At 59.4% G+C, this 19383-nt stretch overlaps 2 protein-coding genes across 2 annotated transcripts; one reads left to right on the top strand and one right to left on the bottom strand.

Moving 5' to 3' along the window:
- Positions 1 to 3375: 3375 nt before the first annotated feature.
- Positions 3376 to 5326, bottom strand: TLCD1 (TLC domain containing 1). The gene is made up of 4 exons (XM_067309542.1): positions 5130 to 5326; positions 4959 to 5041; positions 4644 to 4726; positions 3376 to 4144 (listed from the first exon to the last, which is right to left on the bottom strand). Exons 1-4 carry the CDS (start codon positions 5324 to 5326, stop codon positions 3749 to 3751), a joined length of 759 nt encoding a protein of 252 aa, XP_067165643.1. The 3' UTR covers positions 3376 to 3748.
- Positions 5327 to 7438: 2112 nt separating this feature from the next.
- On the top strand, positions 7439 to 19020 carry NEK8 (NIMA related kinase 8). The gene is made up of 15 exons (XM_013946604.2): positions 7439 to 7487; positions 7778 to 7983; positions 8878 to 9110; positions 9877 to 10008; positions 10195 to 10403; positions 10818 to 10897; positions 11468 to 11649; positions 11883 to 12033; positions 13136 to 13212; positions 14382 to 14499; positions 14797 to 14947; positions 15196 to 15359; positions 15606 to 15764; positions 16019 to 16177; positions 17787 to 19020. The coding sequence occupies exons 1-15, from the start codon at positions 7441 to 7443 to the stop codon at positions 17813 to 17815; spliced, it is 2097 nt and encodes a 698-aa protein (XP_013802058.2). The 5' UTR covers positions 7439 to 7440; the 3' UTR covers positions 17816 to 19020.
- Positions 19021 to 19383: the final 363 nt, after the last annotated feature.

The following is a 19383-nucleotide window of genomic DNA, read 5'->3' on the forward strand; positions in this document are numbered from 1 at the left end:
GCTTCCTACTCCCCTTACTGCAGCATGTGAATTGCAGCCTGATTTCCTTGACATGGTTCCTGTTGCCCGTGACCTCGCTGGGTTCATGGTCCTAATCAGAGCTGTTTCCAAGCTATAGCTACTGTTGCTGCCTTTGCAGTCTTTTGCATCCTCAGATTTTTAGATGAAACCAGCTTTTCAGAGTGTTGAGAGTCATAAGAATGTGGAGCACTTGAGAAGCAGGAAGTAGAAATAAAGTACAGATAAGCATTTAGGGTTACTTAGTCTTAAGTATGTAGTTATGCTCTACTAAGATGGTGAAAGCTGTGACCAAATATTGATCAGGGTAATTGAGCTCTTAGCTAGTGGGATATTGTGTTCCTGTCCTAGCTTCTTGCAGAGGGTGGTGGAGTCCTGAGCATGGGCACCATGGAATAGTGGTTTGCACATGAGAAGGGTGGCAGTGAAGTGAAAAAGGGGAGTTACCGGAATTGGCACTGCTTTCAGGACCTTGGGGTAAAGATTTGTTCTGGGTCATGTGCGAGTGCTCTTCAAGTTGTGCTAGGCCTTGGATCTCACCAGGGTCCTCTGCTGTGGAACAGCTCCAGGTACTGAGATCTGCAAGGTAAGCTGCAAACCACCTTCGATCGAAGGGCGATTTCTGCGGTAGCCGCAGAGGTGTGGGGATGTTCTGTGGAGCCATCGTACATGGGGTCTGCCAGTGCTGCGGCAGAGGTCCGCTGGCATCGCGCCCTGTCCCCGTCTGGAGGGCAGCCCTGGGCATGTAACAGCCTTTGCGCTCACCGTTGTGCAGGCAGATCTTGGCTGCCCTCGGGCTGCTGCTTGAAGCCAGCCTGAAGCTCTCACTGGGTGCAGGGAGATGGAGGGGGGCCCCAGTGCTCCCTGGCCCCCCCGGGGTGCTGGGCTGGGCTGTGCAAGAAGCAAAGCAGGAAACGCTCCCTGTTTGTACTAAGAGCAACAGGTATGGGAGAGAAACCACCTGGAGGGAAGAGAGCTGTGTCCCAGGCAGCCAGTCCTTCTCTGATCCGTGGGTGCTGTGCAGAGCTGTTCTCTCACCCTGGGTGCAGGCCAAAAACCCATGAGAAGGTTCTGAGCCCTCAACCTCCTCAAGCCTGGGCCAGAGGCTTGAAGCTCCTTGAGAGCAGAGGCTGCTGACAAGCTGTTCAGAGGCAGATAAGGCTGAAAAGGGAGATAAGAGCTGTAGCCTTCCCTGCCTGTGATACGGCTCTACTGCTGGGAGCGCAGCGGTGTGTGGCCCTGGGACAGACCCTGCTCTCTCCCCGGGTTGTGTCTGGTGTTCATGCTGGCCTGAGCTCCCTGCCTTGCAGCTGGGGTGAGGGCACCTACCCAGGCCTCGGCTGCCTGGGTGAACTGAGCACCCAGGAAGGGGAGAAGCAGCAGCAGAGGCTCTGCGAGGTCTTCCTGGGTCTGCCCCATGTCTTCTGCTCAGCAGAGCTGTGGTTGCCCCCGGGAAGATGTGGAGAGAGAAGTGCCCCTCACCTGTATTGCTTGGGGAGGGGAGCTGATGCTGGGGGGGCTCTACCCCACGCTGTGAGGAGCAGGTGTGCGCTGCAGCCCTCCCTGGGCAGCGTGGAGGCTGGGCCGGGAAGGGTTTTCACATCAGCATGACTTGCAGTCTGCCCTGACCCTGCCTCAACTTAGCCCAGTGGCTGCTGCCGTCTGGCAGCTAGCTCGCAGCTTCCCAGCGCTTGCCTCTGGGGCTGGCAGCCAGCCCGACCCATAGCTGCCCCAGCCTGGCCAGCACTGCACTGTGCTGGGAGATGCTCTGGCTGGAAGCCAGGAGGGGAGCCGGGCTCCCTGCTCTGGGAAGCTTTGTCATGCCTGACCCTTCTTCCCCGTGCTGCGGTGCTGGAAGGGTGCTGGAAGCGCGGGCGGGCTCCTCGGCTGGTCCCCCCAGCAGCGCCAGGCTTTCAGGGCAGCTCCGTGTCCGCTGCATGCTAAGAAAGAGAAGGGGAAGGGAGCAGAGACTGGGGCGAGGGAAAACTAGGAACTGGGCTTGACTGTGGGGTATTTGCAGATGGAGTTGGTGTAAGGAGGCTTAAACTGCAGCTGCGAAGACGCGGGGTGGCTGTTGGGACATGCTTCTAACGGTAAGGCTGCAACCTGCCAGGGCAGGAGGGGATCCCTGCAGCTCAGCTCCGGGGCTGCCTGGAGATGCCAGCAGTGGGTTTGCTTAACTGTGTTTTGGCACTGAGCTCGGAGGGGTGAGGTGGATGGTTTGAAGCTTTAGTAGATTCCTGCCCACGCAGTGTCCCGAGTATCATGTCCCCACTCCAGCTGCCAGGCTGTCCCCAGTGCTGTCCCCAGTCCCTGCATCAGCCTAGGAGCCCCAGCACACTCTGGGGAGCGCTGGGCAGGATCGCCGGCCCCGGCGGTGTTTCCCGGTTCTCTGCGGATGGGAGAGCGCACCCCCTCCGCCTCCACCCTCAGACACGCCACAATCACCAGTTCACTTCAAACGAGCAGCTCAGTCTCCGCCTGAGCGGTGTTGGCAGTGGTGTCAGCGAGGCTGATCCTGCCCCGCAGCACGGGCCGGGCAGGAGTCCCTCTAAGCCTGGCTGCTTATGCTAGTCCGGTGGGATCCCAGAGCTGTCACGTCAGCAGGATTCATCTTCCCAGCGCTCTGGTGCTCCATGGGACCAGCTGGGCGGGCTCGGCCCCACTGCTGCGGGGGAGCTGAGTCCCTCCTCTCCCCCCGCTGCCCTTGAGGGGCTGCTGGAGGCAGCCGGCTCCTGCCCCTGCGGGAGAGGGCCCAGCGCGCTCCCGTGGGGCTGGAGCTGTGCCGTGCCAGGGAAGGCGGCTCTGGGGGGATGTGAGCATGCAGCCGTCTTCCAGGAAGAGCCTGCGGCCTCACACGGCCTTCCCATGCCAGCTCCACTTCACGTGGCTGCTGGGTGAGTCACGCAGCCCAGCCGGGGCGGGCAGGCAGGTCAGGGGACTGCAGCAGGGCTTGGTACCTCGCCTGGCTCCCTTCCCCTGCTCCCTGCTCAGCCCCAGGTCCAAGGGAGCTCAGGGCACACAGGGATCTCTGGAAGAGCGAGGAAGAATGGAGGGACCCATCCCGCAGGAGGGCTGGAGTCTTGCTCCGGACTCTCCAAGGCTCAGCACAGCGGGACAGGGCGAGCGGGAGCAGATGGGCTGGGTACTTCCCTGATGGGTCTCTTGAATGATGCGAGGAGCAGAAACGTGCCGTCTCCTTCCCTGCGGGCTGTCAGCCCTCCTCTGGGAATGGGGGCACATCCTTTCCCATGGCCCAGTAACCTTCCACCCTCCCCATCCTCCCTCAACGCTGCCTCCGCTCCGCACGGGGAAGGCGGCTGCGCGCGCTGCCCCACGGAAAGGCCAGCCCAGGCATGCTGCGGCAGCAGTGAACAGACCGATTTAATGCATGTAACAGCCAACAACAACACAGGAGGGACTCGTCCCTTCCCTCGCAACTCTCTCGGGCCATCGGCTGCGAAAGGCAGCCACCCCTGGCCCTCAAGCGCCCTGCGTGGAAGCCGGCGTTGGCTCCTTTCCCATCGGTTCGGCCCCTGGCTTCGGCGGCATCCCCGCGGCTTTGCGAGGCTGCGGGGCTGGTGCAGCAGGGTAGTGCTTCTAGGCGGCAGAGCGGGTGAAGGCAGGGCCCGTGGCCAGGGAGCGAGCCCTAAGGCACATCAGAGCAGGTAAGGAAGACCCGAGGCCTCCAGGAGCCGGAGACCGGCTCCCGCCCCGGCACACACGTCTCTCAGTCTATTAGAAACTTCTCCCCGTCCACGTCTCTCCCCGCAGAGGCCTTGTGCAAGGAGGGGAAGAAGTCGGAGCGCAGGAGGCGGGAGAAGTACATGAGGATCATGGCGTCGAGCAGCAAGAGGTTGGCCATGAGGAAGGCACCCTGGCCCTGCACCTCCACGTAGCGTAGGAAGTACCAGGTGAGGTAGGCTTGGGGCGCCAGGCGGAAGGCGAAGTACATCACCAGGTTGACGTACTTGTTCACCTCGTAGAGCACCGGGGAAGGCACGTTGCTCATCTTCAGCAGCATGCGCGTGGTGAGGAAGATGTTGCTCACCTCCACCAGCAGCAGCAGCATCGCCGCCACCAGGAAGCGGCCCGTGATGATGAGTGAGATGAAGGCAGAGATGGCCTGGCGGGCAGCACGGCAAGGTCAGCCCCCCTCGCCCTGCTCCCTGGCCCGAGCGCAGCCCCGGGGGGGTGTGAGCCCTCCAGGTCTCGTTCACCAGCACCTCCCCGGGGGCTGAGCAGACCCTAAGGGGGAGCATGCAGTGCTGGTCCCCTTTGGCTGCCATCTCCCCCCACCCAGAGATCCTTGCGGCTCTCCGGGCACTGGGACTGAGGGAAAACCAGCGTCTCGACAGCCAGCCTCAGTGGGACCGCTCGCGTCTGCCCGGCGCGGCAGCCTGGCTCCCCGCGCCTGTCTGGCTCCCGGCGCTCGGAGCCGGCGCTGGCAGGCGTCCTGCCCCGGCGGGCGCCCTTGCCTCGTCGATGCGCAGCCTGCCTGGCAGCCGCAGGGAAGGAGGGAAGGGCTCCGGCTGGCCCCGCGCGCGCCCGCAGGGGCAGGGCCCCCACGCTGGCTGCCCCCCCGGGGCCGCGGTGGCGCACGGTGAGGCGGGGGCTGTACTTGCCATGGCATGGTGCACCAGGTACTCCCAGGACGAGCGCGACTGGTGGCTTAAGATGATGTCCAGGCTGTCGTGGATGAAGTAGCCTGCAGGGTGAGGGAGAGCGTGAGGGGGCCGGCTCGGGTGCCGCGGCACGGGGTGCTGGGGACAGGTGCCGGGGCGGGTGGCGTGACCGTGCTCCGGAAAGGCCGCTCCGCCCCGGCCGAGCGTGGCGAGACAGCCCGTACCCAGCTTGGCGTGGTGGTGACCAAGGCGAGGGGCAGCCAGAGTGCGGGCAGGCGATGCTCCGGAGCGAGCGGGCGCCCCGGGCCCCCTTACCTGAGGAGAAGCAGACGAGCAGGTGCCCCGAGACGCAGTAGCCGTCCTGGATGTCGGCGAGCAGCTCCGAGGACTGCCAGAGGCTGGGGGCAGAGAAGGGGTCAGCGCGGGGGGCCCGGGCAGCCCGCACCCCCCACCCCCCCGCACCCCGTCGGGCCCCCCCCGCGGTACCTGAGCAGGGCCCAGAGGCCGGCGAGCACGGAGTGCGCGAAGGAGACGAGCAGGTTGCCCCAGCGCCAGGCGCGCCCGGGGCGGCTCCGCACGGCGGCGGGTCGGGGCAGCCCCCGCGCCGCCCGCCGCAGCGCCCCGAACAGCGCCACGCTGCCGCCCACCAGCGCCGCCGACGGCGCCCGCCAGCCCGGGCCCATCCCGCAGCGCGGTGCGGAGCGGCGCGGCGCGCAACGGAGCGGGGCGGCGCGGCGCGGCCCGCGCGGCTCCCGCCGGCCCCACGGGGCGGGGCGCGGCGCGGCGGCGCTTCCGCGGCGCGGAGCGGGCGGGCGGGCGGGCGGGGGCGGCCGCTGCGCACCGCCCCGCCGCTCTGCGTCTGTGCCGGGCGTTGCACGAGAGTGGCTGCGCGTGTGTGTGTGTGTGTGTGTGTACGGCGCTGCACGTGTGTGCACGGAGCATTGCACTAGTCTGTGTTTGCATAGAGCATTGCACGAGTGTGTACGCATACAGAGCATTGCACGTTTGTGAACAGAGCATTGCACTAGTCTGTGTGTGCATAGAGCACTGCACGTTTGTGAACAGAGCATTGCACTAGTGTGCATATGCTCAGCATTGCACGTGTGTGCATGAAGCATTGCACAAGCGTGTGTGTATAGAGCATTGCGTGAGTGTGTGCGGAGCGTTGTGCTAGTGTGTACATACAGCATTGCATGTGTATGCATAAAGCATTGCACAAGTGTGTGTGCATAGAGCATTGCGCGAGTGTGTGCGGAGCGTTGTGCTAGTGTGTACATACAGCATTGCATGTGTATGCATAAAGCATTGCACAAGCATGCGTGTGCATAGAGCATTGCACTAGTCTGTGCACAGAGCATTGCACGTGTGTGAACAGAGCATTGCATAAGTGAGTGTGTGTGCAGCGTTGCACTATGCATATGCACAGCATTGCATGGGTGTGCACAAAGCATTGCACAAGCATGTGCACATACAGAGCATTGCAGGTGTGTGTACAGAGCATTGCACATGTGCGAATAGAGCATTGCGCATTATGTGCTGGGCATTGCAAGAGTGTGTACAGAGCATTTAATGTTGTGTGCTGGGCATCGCAGGTGTTTGCACAGAACATTGCACGTTGTGTGCTGGGCATTGTGTGTGTGTACAGCGGTGTTACGTGTGTGTGTGCACAGGGTGTGTACAGAGAGCATGTGTGCGTGCTGGACATCGTGTGTGTGTGTGTGTGTCAGGCACATCATGTGTGCGTGCTGGGCATTGCAAAAGTACGTATGTGCCAGGCACGCGCGTGTTTGTGCTGGACATTGCGCATGGGGGTGTGCTGGGCGCTGCATGTCCATGCTGGACACTGCACACGTGTGCTGGGTGTTGCGCTCGTTCCTGCTGGGTGCTGCTCGTGTGTGCTGTGCATTGCACACCCACCCTGCGCCCCATGCATCTGCCTTGGACAGACCCCTCCCAGATGTGCCACACATCTGTCCCAGGCCCTGCACAGCTGCCCGGCGCACGGCGGGTGTGCTGCGCCCAGTGCACATCTGCGCAGCCCCCGCCCGGTGGGCGCAGCAGAGTGGCGGGGTGGCGGGGATGGCCTGGCGCCGCGCGGCCCCCGCGGCCGGCCGGGCCGGGTGTCGCTAGATGGCAGCACGGCCACGTGGCGTGGGGGTGGCAGTGCCACCGCCGTCCCCGTCCCCAGGGGCGAGGGGGCAGGGGCGGCCGGCCCTGGGCGAAGGCCCGGAGGCGCCGGGGAGGCCGCGGCCTGGCCCGGGGACGAGGCGGGCACGCGGCCGTGGCTGGGGCCCGGCCCGGCGCACGGCGGGGTCCCCTCCGGTGTCCCCGGCGGGCAGCGGGGGGCCCGCGGGTGGTTCTGGGGCGGCACGGGCCCTCTCGGCGGGGCGGGAGGTGGCCCGCGGAGGACGCCGGGAGCCGGGGCAGCGCTCTGGCGAGGCCGGGGCGAGGCGGCGGAGCGGGAGCCGGGCAGGCCCCGGCAGCCTCCGCGCTCCTCGCTGCTTGCCAAGGCCCCAGGGCCCGGCCGGTTACACATTAACTCCCCTTCCCTTTGAAGTGGGGACAAAGGAATCGGGGCTGGGGATCCCGCGGGAGCCAGGCGGGGGGGCCCCGTGGCCTGGGGGCGCCTCCGGTTCCCCCTTCAGCCCCCAAACATGGCGCGGGGGCGGTGGGGAGGGGGTGGGGGGGGAGGGCGGCGTTCGCGGGACGAGCTAGTTTGTCGGCCCGCGGCCGCCGTAGCGGGCCCCGGAAGTGTCTCCATGGAGACGGGAGGAGCCTCGGCCCGGCTCGGGGCGCGATGGAGAAATACGAGCGGATCCGGGTGGTGGGAAGAGGGGCTTTCGGGTGAGGGCACCCCCGGGCAGCGCCTCCGTGGCGGGGGGCACCCCGGGATGCCCCCCCCTTTTCCAGGCCTTGTTACCATGGCAACGTGGCGGTCACCAGGGGTGTGACACCCCGGGGTGGTGGGGGGCCCAGGCCCTGTTACCATGGCAACATGTGGGGGGGGACCACTAGGCCTGTGGCACCCCACGGTGTGTGTGTGGGGGTCCCAGGCCCTGTTACCACGGCAACGTGTAAGGGGGGTGAGTGGGTGGGGAGCGCTGCCTGGCCCTGCTGACGCCCTGTCCTTGCAGGATCGTGCACCTGTGCCTGCGCAAGGCTGACCAGAAGCTCGTCATCCTCAAGCAGATCCCCGTGGAGCAGATGAGCAAGGACGAGCGGCTGGCGGCGCAGAACGAGTGCCAGGTCCTCAAGCTGCTCAGCCACCCCAACATCATTGAGTACTACGAGAACTTCCTGGAGGACAAGGCGCTCATGATCGCCATGGAGTACGCCCCAGGTGGGCCCTGCCCACCCCTCTCGCTGGGGGGTTCCCCAGGGGGTCCAGGGCACCCCGGAGAGGCGGGGCAGTCAGCTTTTTTGGGGTTGGGCTGCTGTGGCCACAAGGGTTCGGCTGACGTCCCAACTTGCTGCTTATCCCTGCCAGGGCTGTCCCCCAGTCATGCTCCTTGTAAAGCTCCTGTGCAAAAGGCTGCTGAGGCCGCCAAGAAGTCCAGACGTGGCTCTGTTGCACAGATATGGCCATTGTATGCCCTACATCTGCTGATCATATCAGAAACAAAGATTTCTAACATCTCTGTCACTGATGTGTGTGTTACCATCTGCCCTTGGTTTAGGTTTCACTTAGGTTTCCTTGTGTCAGCTCTTGGCCATAGTGTTGATCTTACAGCTCCATGTGGGAAGGTATGATTTCTAACAACGTTTGCTGTGGAGTTTAATACAAAAACAGCATTTGCATGAGAGATTGCTGAAAGTTTTACATGAGACCTGAGTCTGGACCTCCCCTCCTGAATGGGGCCTCTTAGTGCCACGTGGCCTTTTGGACTGCAAGAATGTTCTTCTGCAGAACAGGCTTATCTTGTTCTGCCATCGAGGTTTGTGTCCTGACAGGGCTCCAGAAGCTGTAATTTTAGCATTTATTTTTCCTGCTGTCTTTGACAATATGTCAACAGCAACTTCTTTCTCGCTGTTTCTTCATCCCACCAACTGTGTTGCCATTGTTCTCCTCACAGTCTTGGGAGCACTGGAGAACATGTTGGTTGTCCCACCAGGATGTGCTACTTCCCATGTGCTTGACTTCTTAAGAGGCTCTGACTAAATCCTCTGCTTTTAGGTTGGGTTCATGGTGCCCTGTGCAGCCACTCTTGCCAATAGCCCTCTGCTGTTTTTGCAGGGGGCACGTTAGCGGAGTTTATTCATAAACGCTGTAACTCCTTGCTGGATGAGGATACCATCCTGCACTTCTTCGTGCAGATCCTCCTGGCTCTTCACCACGTGCACACCAAGCAGATTCTGCACCGCGACCTGAAGACTCAGAACATCCTCTTGGACAAGCATCGCATGATTGTCAAGATTGGAGACTTCGGCATCTCCAAAATCTTGAGCAGCAAGAGCAAAGCCTACACGGTAGGTGTCCTGGCTTTGGGGGAGGGGAGCTACTTCCCACCATGGCAGCAAGGCTTGAAACTCTGGGCTTGGCTCCCTGTAGTCTCTGGGAAGCTGCTGTATGCAGCAAGGTTGGACGTAGCATACATGCAGTAGGCCACATCAGTGTGATGCGGTGCCGTTTTGCTCCTTGGCGTTTATGTAGGCTGATGTCTTCATGCTGAAATTTGCTGCAGCACTGGAGGCTGCAAGAAGGTGAAAAAGACCTGCCAGCCCAAGCCCGGGAGAGGGTGGGGTGTCTGAGCCCACTGGAGAGGACCGACAGGATTTCTCCAGCGTCCCAGTGGGAGGAGTGGTGTTTGCAGACTGGTCTGACACATACTTGATGGCCGAATTCCTGCTAGTGTCCTGCCGTCCTGCCTTGCCTTAATCTCTTCTCTTTGCCTGAGACTTCAGTATCATTCACCATCAAGACTAATCTGGCTAGACGTAATTTATACCATGTTCATCGCTGCGGGTGCTGATTCTCTCAAGTGGATAGGAGCAAGATCAGATATAATCACTGTAGGTGAGAGGGATGTGTCCAAAAAGACAAATCCATGGGATTTTTACTGAGATGAGATTGTGAGCCAGGCATTGATACCAGGGAACGCATTCCCAGCTCACCTAAGCTCTGGTTAGTGGTGCTCTAGCCAGCCTGTGCACTGGGCTCTAGACTGAGTCCTTCTCTTTCCACCTCCCTGTTCCAGTTACGCAGTTGTGGCAGATCTTTCTCTGTCTCTTCTAGGTTGTGGGAACTCCATGCTACATCTCCCCAGAGCTCTGTGAAGGGAAGCCATACAACCAGAAGAGTGATATCTGGGCTTTAGGCTGTGTGCTGTATGAACTTGCCAGCCTCAAGAGGGCTTTTGAAGCCGCGGTAAGAGGGATATGGTTTCCCTGTGACACAGGGGACTGTGGTCTCTTGCAGATGTGAAAACGTGTGCTTGGATCATGCTGCTCACTGAGCCCAAAGGTGTGAAGGCAGAGGGCAGTGCTGAGAACGTTTTGCTCTGTGGTCTCGCCTCTGGCTACTCACTGTATGTCTGTCTTGTTTTCTCTCCAGAATCTTCCTGCCTTAGTATTGAAGATCATGAGTGGAACATTTGCCCCAATATCAGATAGATACAGCCCTGACCTGCGCCAGCTCATCCTTAGCATGCTGAACCTGGATCCTTCCAAGCGACCGCCGCTGAATGAGATCATGGCCCAGGCCATCTGTATTCGTCCCCTTCTGAACCTCTACACTGACGTGGGCAGTGTCAAAATGAGAAGGCAAGTGGTGCTGCCATGTTTGTGTGCTTTGGGAGGGGCTGCCGCAGCTCACAACGTGTCTGACCAGTTCACCGTCTCTGTTTTGAGTTCCGAAGAGAGAGTTGTCCCCACCCAGCTCTCCCGTGTTCCCCCAACACGCAGCTGCTGCAGGCTGAGCCTGGCCCTGCGGCTCAGGGCTGCGGCAGGTGTGGGTTTGCCATCGCTGTAAGAGCGAACAGGGAGTTGTGAGCTCAGGGGGAAGTGAACTGGCGCTGACTGCCCTCTCTCAGGTGGCTTAAAGTGCTCACCAAAGCAGTTCTGTGGGATATTCAGCTGTGGCTCGTGCTGTAGCTCTGCCCACACCCTCTGTGATCCGGGGCTCCGCACGACCTCTGGGGCTGAGCTGACGGTAAGGGCTGCGTTTTGGTTTGGCAGGCCTGAGAAGCCCTTGGCTCCAGTGCCGACAGTGACCCACAGCCGCACAGGGGGACGAGTGAGCAGTGCCAGGCCAAGGGGTGAGTCGTGGCGCAGCACATTCAGCACAGCTCTGCTTGGAAGAGCCCTTTCCCTTGGATGTCAGGGGGTCTTGGAGGCACTCAAGCTCCTGGAGGAGGAAGTTACGGAAATGTCACCTTCCCTGAGCCCTGGAGGAGCTCACAGGCACCTCAGCTCTGGGGACCAAGCAGCAGTCTTTTCCCACCTGCCCCTTCTAAGTTTAAACTATTTAAATGAAATTCCTTCTGCTCCATCTGTACAGGCTGGGAACAGGCCAGAGGGGTGCTGGGGGGTGTCCCAGTGCAGGGCTATGCAGCTGGCACAGGTAGCAGTTAGCTTGGACTGTCACGGTACTCCTTCCCCCAATTCTGAGATAAAATACAAAGACCTGTTCCCGTGTGTTTCTCTCAGCTCCGCCTGGGAACTCCCCAGCAGCCCCTTGCCAGCCTTGGACTGGGGCTCTGAGCTGGTCTGGCCCTGCTTGCTGGCAGACAGCTGTGCTGGTGCCCAGACTGGATGGCGGGTGTTGTTTCTCTTCCTGTGGGAGGAGAGTCAGGAATCTGGGGTCATGATTTCTGTTTGACCAGCAGGTGTTCGTGGCGGCTCGGCCAGGACTGGAATTCCTCCTCCTCTGTCTTCCATCTACACCTGGGGGAGCGGGATCACCACCCCCCTCCGCCTGCCCATGCTTAACACCGAAGTGGTGCAGGTGTCTGCTGGCAGGACGCAAAAGGCTGGGGTCACCAAATCGGGGCGGCTCATCATGTGGGAGGTGAGCGATGGGAACTTGAGCAGGGCGGTGGGAGAGGAAGGCTTGTGGGTGTGATTTCTGAGAAGGGGACGCTTCCGCTCACTGCACAGGCCATGATGCCACATTCCCCAGGACCGCAGTCCGGGCCAGGGTGCAGCTGATGCTGCTGAGCCTGTGGGAAGGGGCTCCTTAGCTCTCCCACTCTGATCTTGCTACACGGAGGTGCAGTAGCCCAGATGGCTTCTCTCTACCAGGCTCCCCCGATGGGTGCTGCAGGAGGCCCTTCTCTCCCAGGAGCCACCGAACAGCTTCAGCCTCAGTTTGTGTCCCGTTTTCTGGAGGGCCAGTCTGGCGTGACCATCAAACATGTGTCCTGTGGTGACCTATTCACAGCCTGCCTCACAGGTAAGCTGCTGCCTCGTGTCTTCAGCCGTCTGGGTCCCAAAAGCGCCTGGTTTGGTGGCTGGCTTACAAATGCAGCGTGACTGCTTGGGGGGTGCCTGCTCAGAGAGGAACCTGAGAGGTGCACTGGGCTGGAATGCAACGAAGTGCAACTGTGGCCTGTCATGTAACAGCAGGTAGGGATCAAGAATGGCAGGAGTGCATGGTCCTCCCATGATGCCCCACTGGTCAGCTTGGTCCCAAACATCGGTCTGGTGCGGGGAGGGCCTCGGATCTCCTCTGTTTGTTGTCCTGGGTGCACTGGTGTCACTTGGTGCCAGAATTGGTCTGTACAGTGGGGACTGCAGTGTGAGGAGTGGCCAGGAAGCTCAGCGCAGCTGGCCTCGCTGTGTCACATACTCTGTGAGTGCAGGTAGCAGGGGGCCACCTCCCCAGGCACAAGCGCTTACTGATGGTGACATGTTGCAATGAGAAGTCAACGTGAAGGGTGCCTGTGAGTTCCTGCAGCTCCAGCCAGTTGTCCTCGGCCATGGAAAGGCAGCCTCTGAAGCCCTCTTAGAGCGGGTCAGGAGACATTCTGCCGGGGAGGGGAGTGTGCACACCAGCCCAAGGCCATGTTTGTAGAGCAAAACCCTCCTGATGGTCCTTTGGGAGCCCTGTTTGCACTTCTGCTGGGGATCAGGGCAATAAATAACAGATATGCAAGTAGCAAACTTCATAGGCCTGTGTTTGTCCTACCTCTCCATGGCGTTTCCTGCTGCCCCTCTGCTGGGGGCTGGCCTGGCTGCTCAGTGAGTGGCTCTGTGTATTTAACACCTTGACAGACTGTGGAGTTAGCAGCTCCTGCGTACACAGCTGCAATAATGTTATCTCAGTGCTCCCCTATCATCTGCTGTTTGTCTTTGGTGAGTTGTCACAGTGCATAGAGGCTGCTGCTCTCTAGAAGCTCATTGAAGGCCTCTGGGCCCCCCTGCCCCCAGCAACTTATGAGTCAGAGTAGGTCCAAGCAGAGCTGCTGTCCTCGGAGCTCCAGTCAGCCCCATGGGCCCCGTGTGCCTTGTGGGGTGTCGTGTGCCAGTAACACAACTTCTTTCTGCCTTTGCAGACAGGGGGATAATCATGACTTTTGGCAGCGGCAGCAATGGCTGTTTGGGGCACGGAAACTTCACGGACGTAAGCCAGGTTTGTCGTGTGGGTGCTGGGTGTGCTGCTCCCCCAGGGCAGAGGATGGATCACGCCGTTTGCGCCCCGTGAGACAGCTCACCCGAGCTCTAGGGACGTGCATCCCAGGCATGCTCTGGCATCCAACCCCCTCCCCCTCCTCTCCCTGTCACTGCGGGGTTTTAAAAGGCCCAACCTGCCTCTTTCTCTCCCCCCGCCCTACACAATGATCCCTTTGAGTGTGGGGGAAGTCAAGAGCTGCCTTGTGGTTGCTGTTGGCAGGCACCCAGCTTGGAGGCTGCCTCCAATCACACACCTGCCTGCTTCACTCTTGGCCTGCAGCTGCCAGGGTTCACTGAGAAAAGTTATTTTTCAAAAGAGCCAGTATTTAAAGAAGAGCTATGTGTTTCCGATTGGCCCAGAGCGTTAGGGCTGAGGGCCCTTCGTTCCCTTCCAGCCTCTTCTTCCTTGCCCTCTCTCAGATGCGGCAGCAGCCGATGGCTTCCAGCCGAGCCCAGGGACTGGTGCCGTTTGTCTCTGTGGTCAGCTGGCTCATTTGTTCCTGCTCCATCCGGGGATGTTGTCTTGAGCCAAGCTGCTCGGTGTTTATTGCTGGGGAGAGACCAATTGGTAGCAGCAGCCAGATCCCAGCAAATGGTGCTTTTCACATGAAGAAGATAATGAGAATGAGACTTGCTATGGTGAGGTGTCAGATCTAGCAGCAGGTCGCAGCAGGGGCTGGGAGAAGTGCGGAGATCTTGGTCTCTCCACACCCTAACGAATACGTAGCTGATGGCTCTCAGCTCCTCTGCACAAGAGCCGTTTCAGCCAACGCATCCTGCACCAAGCCCCTGCCTGCTCAGAGCATGTGTTAACAGCCGCTGGCACTCCCCACATGGGCAGGGGGGCGAATCCCAACCCTTGGGCTGAACCTATTCCCTCTCCAAACCGTTGTGCTGGCTGCTTTCTTCCGCCCCAGAGATGTTTGCATTATCTTCTGTGCCGTGTGCATGTAGTCTCTAAAATTCTTTGAAGACTATTTAGAACAAAAAATGCTCTGGTGTTTGTGTTGGATGAAAACTGGGATGCTGCCAGCACTCTGCTGAGGCTGGGGGGTTGGGTGGGAGGGATGGGAGCAGCCGGGCAGGCTGGGAGGTCTCGGCTGACGGCTGCTGCTCTTCCCCTGCCAGCCCAAGATCGTGGAGGCCCTGCTGGGCTACGAGATGGTGCAGGTGGCCTGTGGCGCATCTCACGTCCTGGCAGTTTCCAACGAACGGGAAGTGTTTGCCTGGGGCAGGGGGGATAATGGTAAGACATGTCTGCTTAACAAAACAGGGCTTGTGCTTTCCATCCCCCCTTCCCACTCCCCTCACTGGCCCTGCTTTCCTGCAGTCCTCTCCAGATGTGCCAGTCTGGGTGGGTGTGGAAAAGTTACAGCTGCTTCACCACCTACCAGGGCCCCTTTGCTTTCGGCTTTGCTCCCCTTCATGGTGGTGGGTCCCAGGCAGAGCTCTTGCAGGCAGCTCTGTAGATGCTGTCACTCACGGCAGTGCATTTGGTTTGTGTGTCTACATCAGCCATGCCCTGCTCTGTTCTTCCTGCCAGGTCGGCTGGGGCTGGGTACCCTTGAGTGCCATAACTCCCCCCAGCAGGTAGCAGTCCCCCCAGAGCACGAAGCTCAGAGGGTCGTCTGTGGCATCGATTCCTCCATGATCCTCACAGTGAAGAACCAGATTCTTGCTTGTGGGAGCAACAGGTAGGAGAAGTGAGCGTCTGTGCTCCAGAGCCTGCCACAGCAGGGCTCTCTGGGGTCCATTCAGTCTGTGTCTGGCCAGGGAAGAGAACAAGAAACCGTGAGAAGGGTCTCGGAGTCATCGCTGTGTGACCCTGCTCCCCAGCATCTCGCTGCTGATGGAGCAGTTATGCTAGGGCAGGATTTGAATGCAGGGGTGTCTGTGCCAGGCCACGTTCAGCCAGCCCTGGACTGTGCTCTTCCCCCTGCAGATGTAACAAGCTGGGCCTGGATCGGATCAGCTCAGCAGAGGAGCCTTCCCCAGAGAACCAGGTGGAAGAAGCCACCGTGTTCCTGTGCGCCCAGTCAGCTCCCTTGAACCAACAGCCGATCGTATGTGCTGACATCGGTACAGCGCACTCAGCTGCAGTCACAGGTGAGGGGTGCCGTGCCCAAATCCTTGAGGGGGGGCACAGGTCTGCATTTTCTCTGTCTTCCTCCTGCCTCTGTTCCCCATGCCTAGAGGCCTAAGAGAGGCTCAAGAGGCACCCTGCTCCCAATGGTGGAGCTCTGTGGAGCAGGGTGCTCACCATGACCAAGCACAAAGGGGTTCAGGGGCTTTGCGGCATCCTCAGGTGACACCCAGATGGGAACTTCATGTTTCTCTCACCTCTGTTGTCAGCTTCTGGCCAGTGTTACACCTTCGGGAGCAACCAGCACGGGCAGCTGGGCACCAACTCCTGCCGGAACAGCCGCGTGCCCCATCTGGTTGTGGGGCTCCAGGCTATGAAGGTCACTGTGGTGGCTTGTGGGGATGCCTTCACCGTAGCCATTGGAGCAGGTGAGACTGAAGCCTGTGTCCTGGGCTGCAGCAGGCTCTGGCTTTCTTCTGCCTGGAGTCCATGCTGCTGGCCAAGATGGACCTTGGAGATAGCTCAGGGCGCTACTGAGGTGGATGGCTTGTCCTAGTCCTGTGGGGTGCAGGGCTGGTACTGCTCGGACAGCCCTTGCTGCTTAGCAAGTAGAAATGGGAGGCCCGTTTCCTGGTGAACGCAGTGAGGAGCTCTGTGTCTAGCCAGGTTTATCCCTCTGCAGATGGCGAGGTGTGCACATGGGGGAAAGGAGCCAGGGGACGCTTGGGCAGGAAGGATGAAGAAACCGGCACCCCGCGGCCTGTGCAACTGGAGGAGACACATCCATACGTGGTGACCTCTGTAGCCTGCTGCCATGGGAATACACTGCTGGCAGTAAAGCGTGAGTAGAGGCTTCTTTACTGTGATTCCTGCCATTAGGACCTAGCTGGACAAGATACCTTGTGACAGGAGCTGTACTGAGTCCCCCTGCACTTATTTAGCTCTGTATTATTCTAGTCTATCTAGAGATGTAGATGAGTAGAAATGACTTGAGGCATATAAAGGTTCCCCTTTTGCTACACAGCACTCTGACAGTGCCATTTCCACCGGAGAGGGGAGCAGAGAGAAAGCGAAGGAGTTCTTGCACACTCCCAGACAGGTGGGCTGGCCAGGCTGCAGCTGGTGGGAAGCTGGTGTGCTGGCGGTCCACAGAGTTTCCAAAAAGAGCAGTTCTCTAATTGGTGCTGCCGAAATAGAAGCTGAGATTTGAGGCATCATTTTGGCTGCCGGATCTCCATTGTGGTTTGGAAAAGATAGCGATGGTTTTGTGGTTCCTCTCTGCTCGGGCCAAAGGCAGCATCGTTGCGTGGTTAAAATGTGCCCATGGCGTGACCTGCCCTTCCGTTGCCTGGATGTGTGGTGGGAGCCTGGCCCAGACTGCTGGAAGGACCTTTCTTCCGCCTCTGCTGGGCTGAGGGATTCCAGTTCCAGCCCACTTCAAGCAGGCTAATTGCACCCTAGAGGGGAGGAGGCCTGACCGGCCGCCCCAAGCACGGCAAAATCAGCCGTGGCTCCCGTTTCTTCTCCCCTGCAAGTGCTGACCTCTCTCATGTGATGTACAGCGCCATGTGAAGGGAACAGGGAATGGCTGAGTCTCAAGGCTCAGGAACAAGCAGGGTGTTTGTCAGGGAGTAAAAGGGTTTTGTTCCCGCAGGAAGACGGCAGGCTGCTCTCCCCTTCCGCTGCTGGGAGTCGCCCTGTGCTCTGTGGCAGCTGGGTTGTGGGCTGCCTCCTGCAGCGCTGTGAGAGCAGGGACCCGGTGCAGAGCCCCTGCAGTAGCCCCACTGCCGTCCCTCTGCACTGCCCCGTCCATAACCTCGACCCCCCTGTCCCAGCGTGGGAAACGCTGCGCGGCAAACGCGGCAGCAGCAGCCTCGCTCGCCCCCAGTGTCCCTCAATAACCAGAGTGTAAAACAAACATTCAGAGCTCTGTAAAAGGCTACATTTTGACTGGGCTTTTACTCAGCTTAATCTGCCTGGAAACCTCTCTGGAATGAACACAAGAGCTGGCAAAACGTTTGATGTCACTGCAGCTTTCAGCTCTGACCTTGACCCGGCCCGGGAGCTGGAGAGGGTGCTGGTGTGTTGGTGCTGGTGAGCAGTGCTCCACCCTTCGTGCGGCAGTTTTGCACTGCTCTGCGGTTTCCTCCCGTGTGGCCACTGCTGTTTTTGACTGGCCTGGGCTTCTGCCCATTTTACTGAGAGGCCACTGCTGCGCCCTTCTTTCAACGCCTCTGCAAACCCCGCTCTGGAATAACTGGGAGAAGACAGCCACATTGCTGCTTTGGTCCTGCTGAGGGCCTTGTGGTGCCTTCCTGGGGTAGCAGGACAGGGACTGCAGAGCCCATCCGTTGGATAACCGGCCTGCATGGGTCAGGGCACTGCTAACCTTAGTTTTGTCGAGATGGTGGCTTTGGGCTCATTCTCAGTCCTTGCTTTTTGTGTTTCAGCTGCCATGGAAGAGTCCCCTTCCCAGTGAGTTTGATTTGAGAGGGGCTGCGTCCAGCCTTGCAGTATGGATGCGGGGGTTCCCCTGACCTCCCGGCCTGCCTGTCCTCTCACTGCTGCTCACCAAGGCCTGCCTCAGACCCGCACCCCAGGACTGGGAGCTTCTCAGCTGCGCTCAGAAGGCAGCGACCTGGCAACAACAGGGAGTTTGTAACGACGGTTCCCACAGAACCAGAGTTGATCTCGCTTATCGAATCACTGAGGATCGTTGCCCAGGCGAACCTGAAGTGCCGGAGAGGTGCTGCCCTGGACACGCTGCGGGGCAGGCGTCCCTGCAGCTCCGCCGCTGTGTTCAGCGGGTCACACTGGGGCTCCATCCCTTCCTGTTGGAAGTGCCTGTGTATGAGTGTAGAGGGGCTCTCCTCCGCTGCCGGTGACGAGCACAGAGGTTGTTTTCCCCGTGGAAACTGTCTCTGGTTACAAAGCCCAGGCTGACAGCTCAGTGTCTGAGCGAGCTGTCAGCCTTCTCACAGCAGTGTCTGGAGTTAGGGCCCCAGGCACTGCACTGGGTGACTAAGTGCAAACCTCTTTTCTAATTAGAGAAGTCTGTCCGTTCCCATCCCCCCCTTTAAAACGTTTCATCCATTTGTTGAGCTGTTCATCGTGCTTTTGAGGGTCCTGGCCTGCACGGCTGGCCAAACCCGGCACGAGCCGTGTCTTGTTTGTGCGGCGCAGCCCGACCCACTCTCCCAAAGTGCTGCCTGCAGCTCTCCAATTACAGCCTCCCATAGCCCCAGGAGCCCAGCTGAGGATCTTCTAGCTGATGTTTGTCCTCAGGCCCCTAAATCCTACTGCTGACCAACTCTCTGGCTCCCAGCCGAGCTAGTGGAAGGCAGCAAAACACAGAAAGTGATTGTCAGTAATTGAAGTTTTTTAACCCAGATCTCTCCAGGGAGATGATGAGTTTTCAGGGATCCTTTCTGCAGGCAGGAGGGGGCATATCACAATGTCACAGACAGGAGTTATGTTTTTATCTCCAGAAGGGTCGTTTCCTTTTTCTTTTTCTTTTTTTTTTTCTTTCTTTTTTTTTAACTTACATCTGCCCTGGGCCATTTTTTTATGAGCTTCTGTCTCTGATCTGTCTGACATTGCAAATGCTTTTCCCTTTCACATCCATCTTTGTGCTGTTGCCAATCTGTTGTGTATAAAGTCAGTACTTTCATAAGCTGGCTGAGATGGAATCTCTCTAATTATTTTTGTGATTCTTTTCTGTTTTCAATGAGGGAAATCTTGCTGGGCTCTGGTAGGAGCCGACTGATCCCTCTGTCATGTGAAAGGTAATGAATTTCTGCAGGTTTCCTCCTCTTTCCTCCCGGGCTCCAGCTGGGGAAGGGAGCAGGTCCCGTCCAGCCGGGAGAGGCGTGTGCAGCCCTGACTGCAGACGCGGCCTCCCTGTTTGGCTCCTGGCAGGGTGGGTAAATGGGTTTTTCCCTACCGTTTTATTTCTTGTGGAGCTGCCTTTTCAGGCGGTTACACCCTGCTACCCCGGGAAACTGCCTTGTATTCAAAGGCACTGCTGGTCCCTTGGCGTTTGCCTTG

This window comes from Apteryx mantelli, chromosome 22, assembly GCF_036417845.1.
Source record: "Apteryx mantelli isolate bAptMan1 chromosome 22, bAptMan1.hap1, whole genome shotgun sequence".
Classification (NCBI taxonomy): domain Eukaryota; kingdom Metazoa; phylum Chordata; class Aves; order Apterygiformes; family Apterygidae; genus Apteryx; species Apteryx mantelli.

Excerpts from the sequence above, each read along its gene's own strand:
- NEK8 (XM_013946604.2), top strand. The coding sequence starts at position 7,441 with ATGGAGAAATACGAGCGGATCCGGGTGGTGGGAAGAGGGGCTTTCGG. Across the intron at positions 7,488-7,777 it reads GTGGGAAGAGGGGCTTTCGG|GATCGTGCACCTGTGCCTGC; the intron begins GTGAGGGCACCC and ends CTGTCCTTGCAG. Across the intron at positions 10,898-11,467 it reads GAGCAGTGCCAGGCCAAGGG|GTGTTCGTGGCGGCTCGGCC; the intron begins GTGAGTCGTGGC and ends TTTGACCAGCAG.
- TLCD1 (XM_067309542.1), bottom strand. The coding sequence starts at position 5,326 with ATGGGCCCGGGCTGGCGGGCGCCGTCGGCGGCGCTGGTGGGCGGCAGC. Across the intron at positions 5,042-5,129 it reads GGCCTCTGGGCCCTGCTCAG|CCTCTGGCAGTCCTCGGAGC; the intron begins GTACCGCGGGGG and ends CTCTGCCCCCAG. Across the intron at positions 4,145-4,643 it reads ACCTGGTGCACCATGCCATG|GCCATCTCTGCCTTCATCTC; the intron begins GCAAGTACAGCC and ends GCTGCCCGCCAG.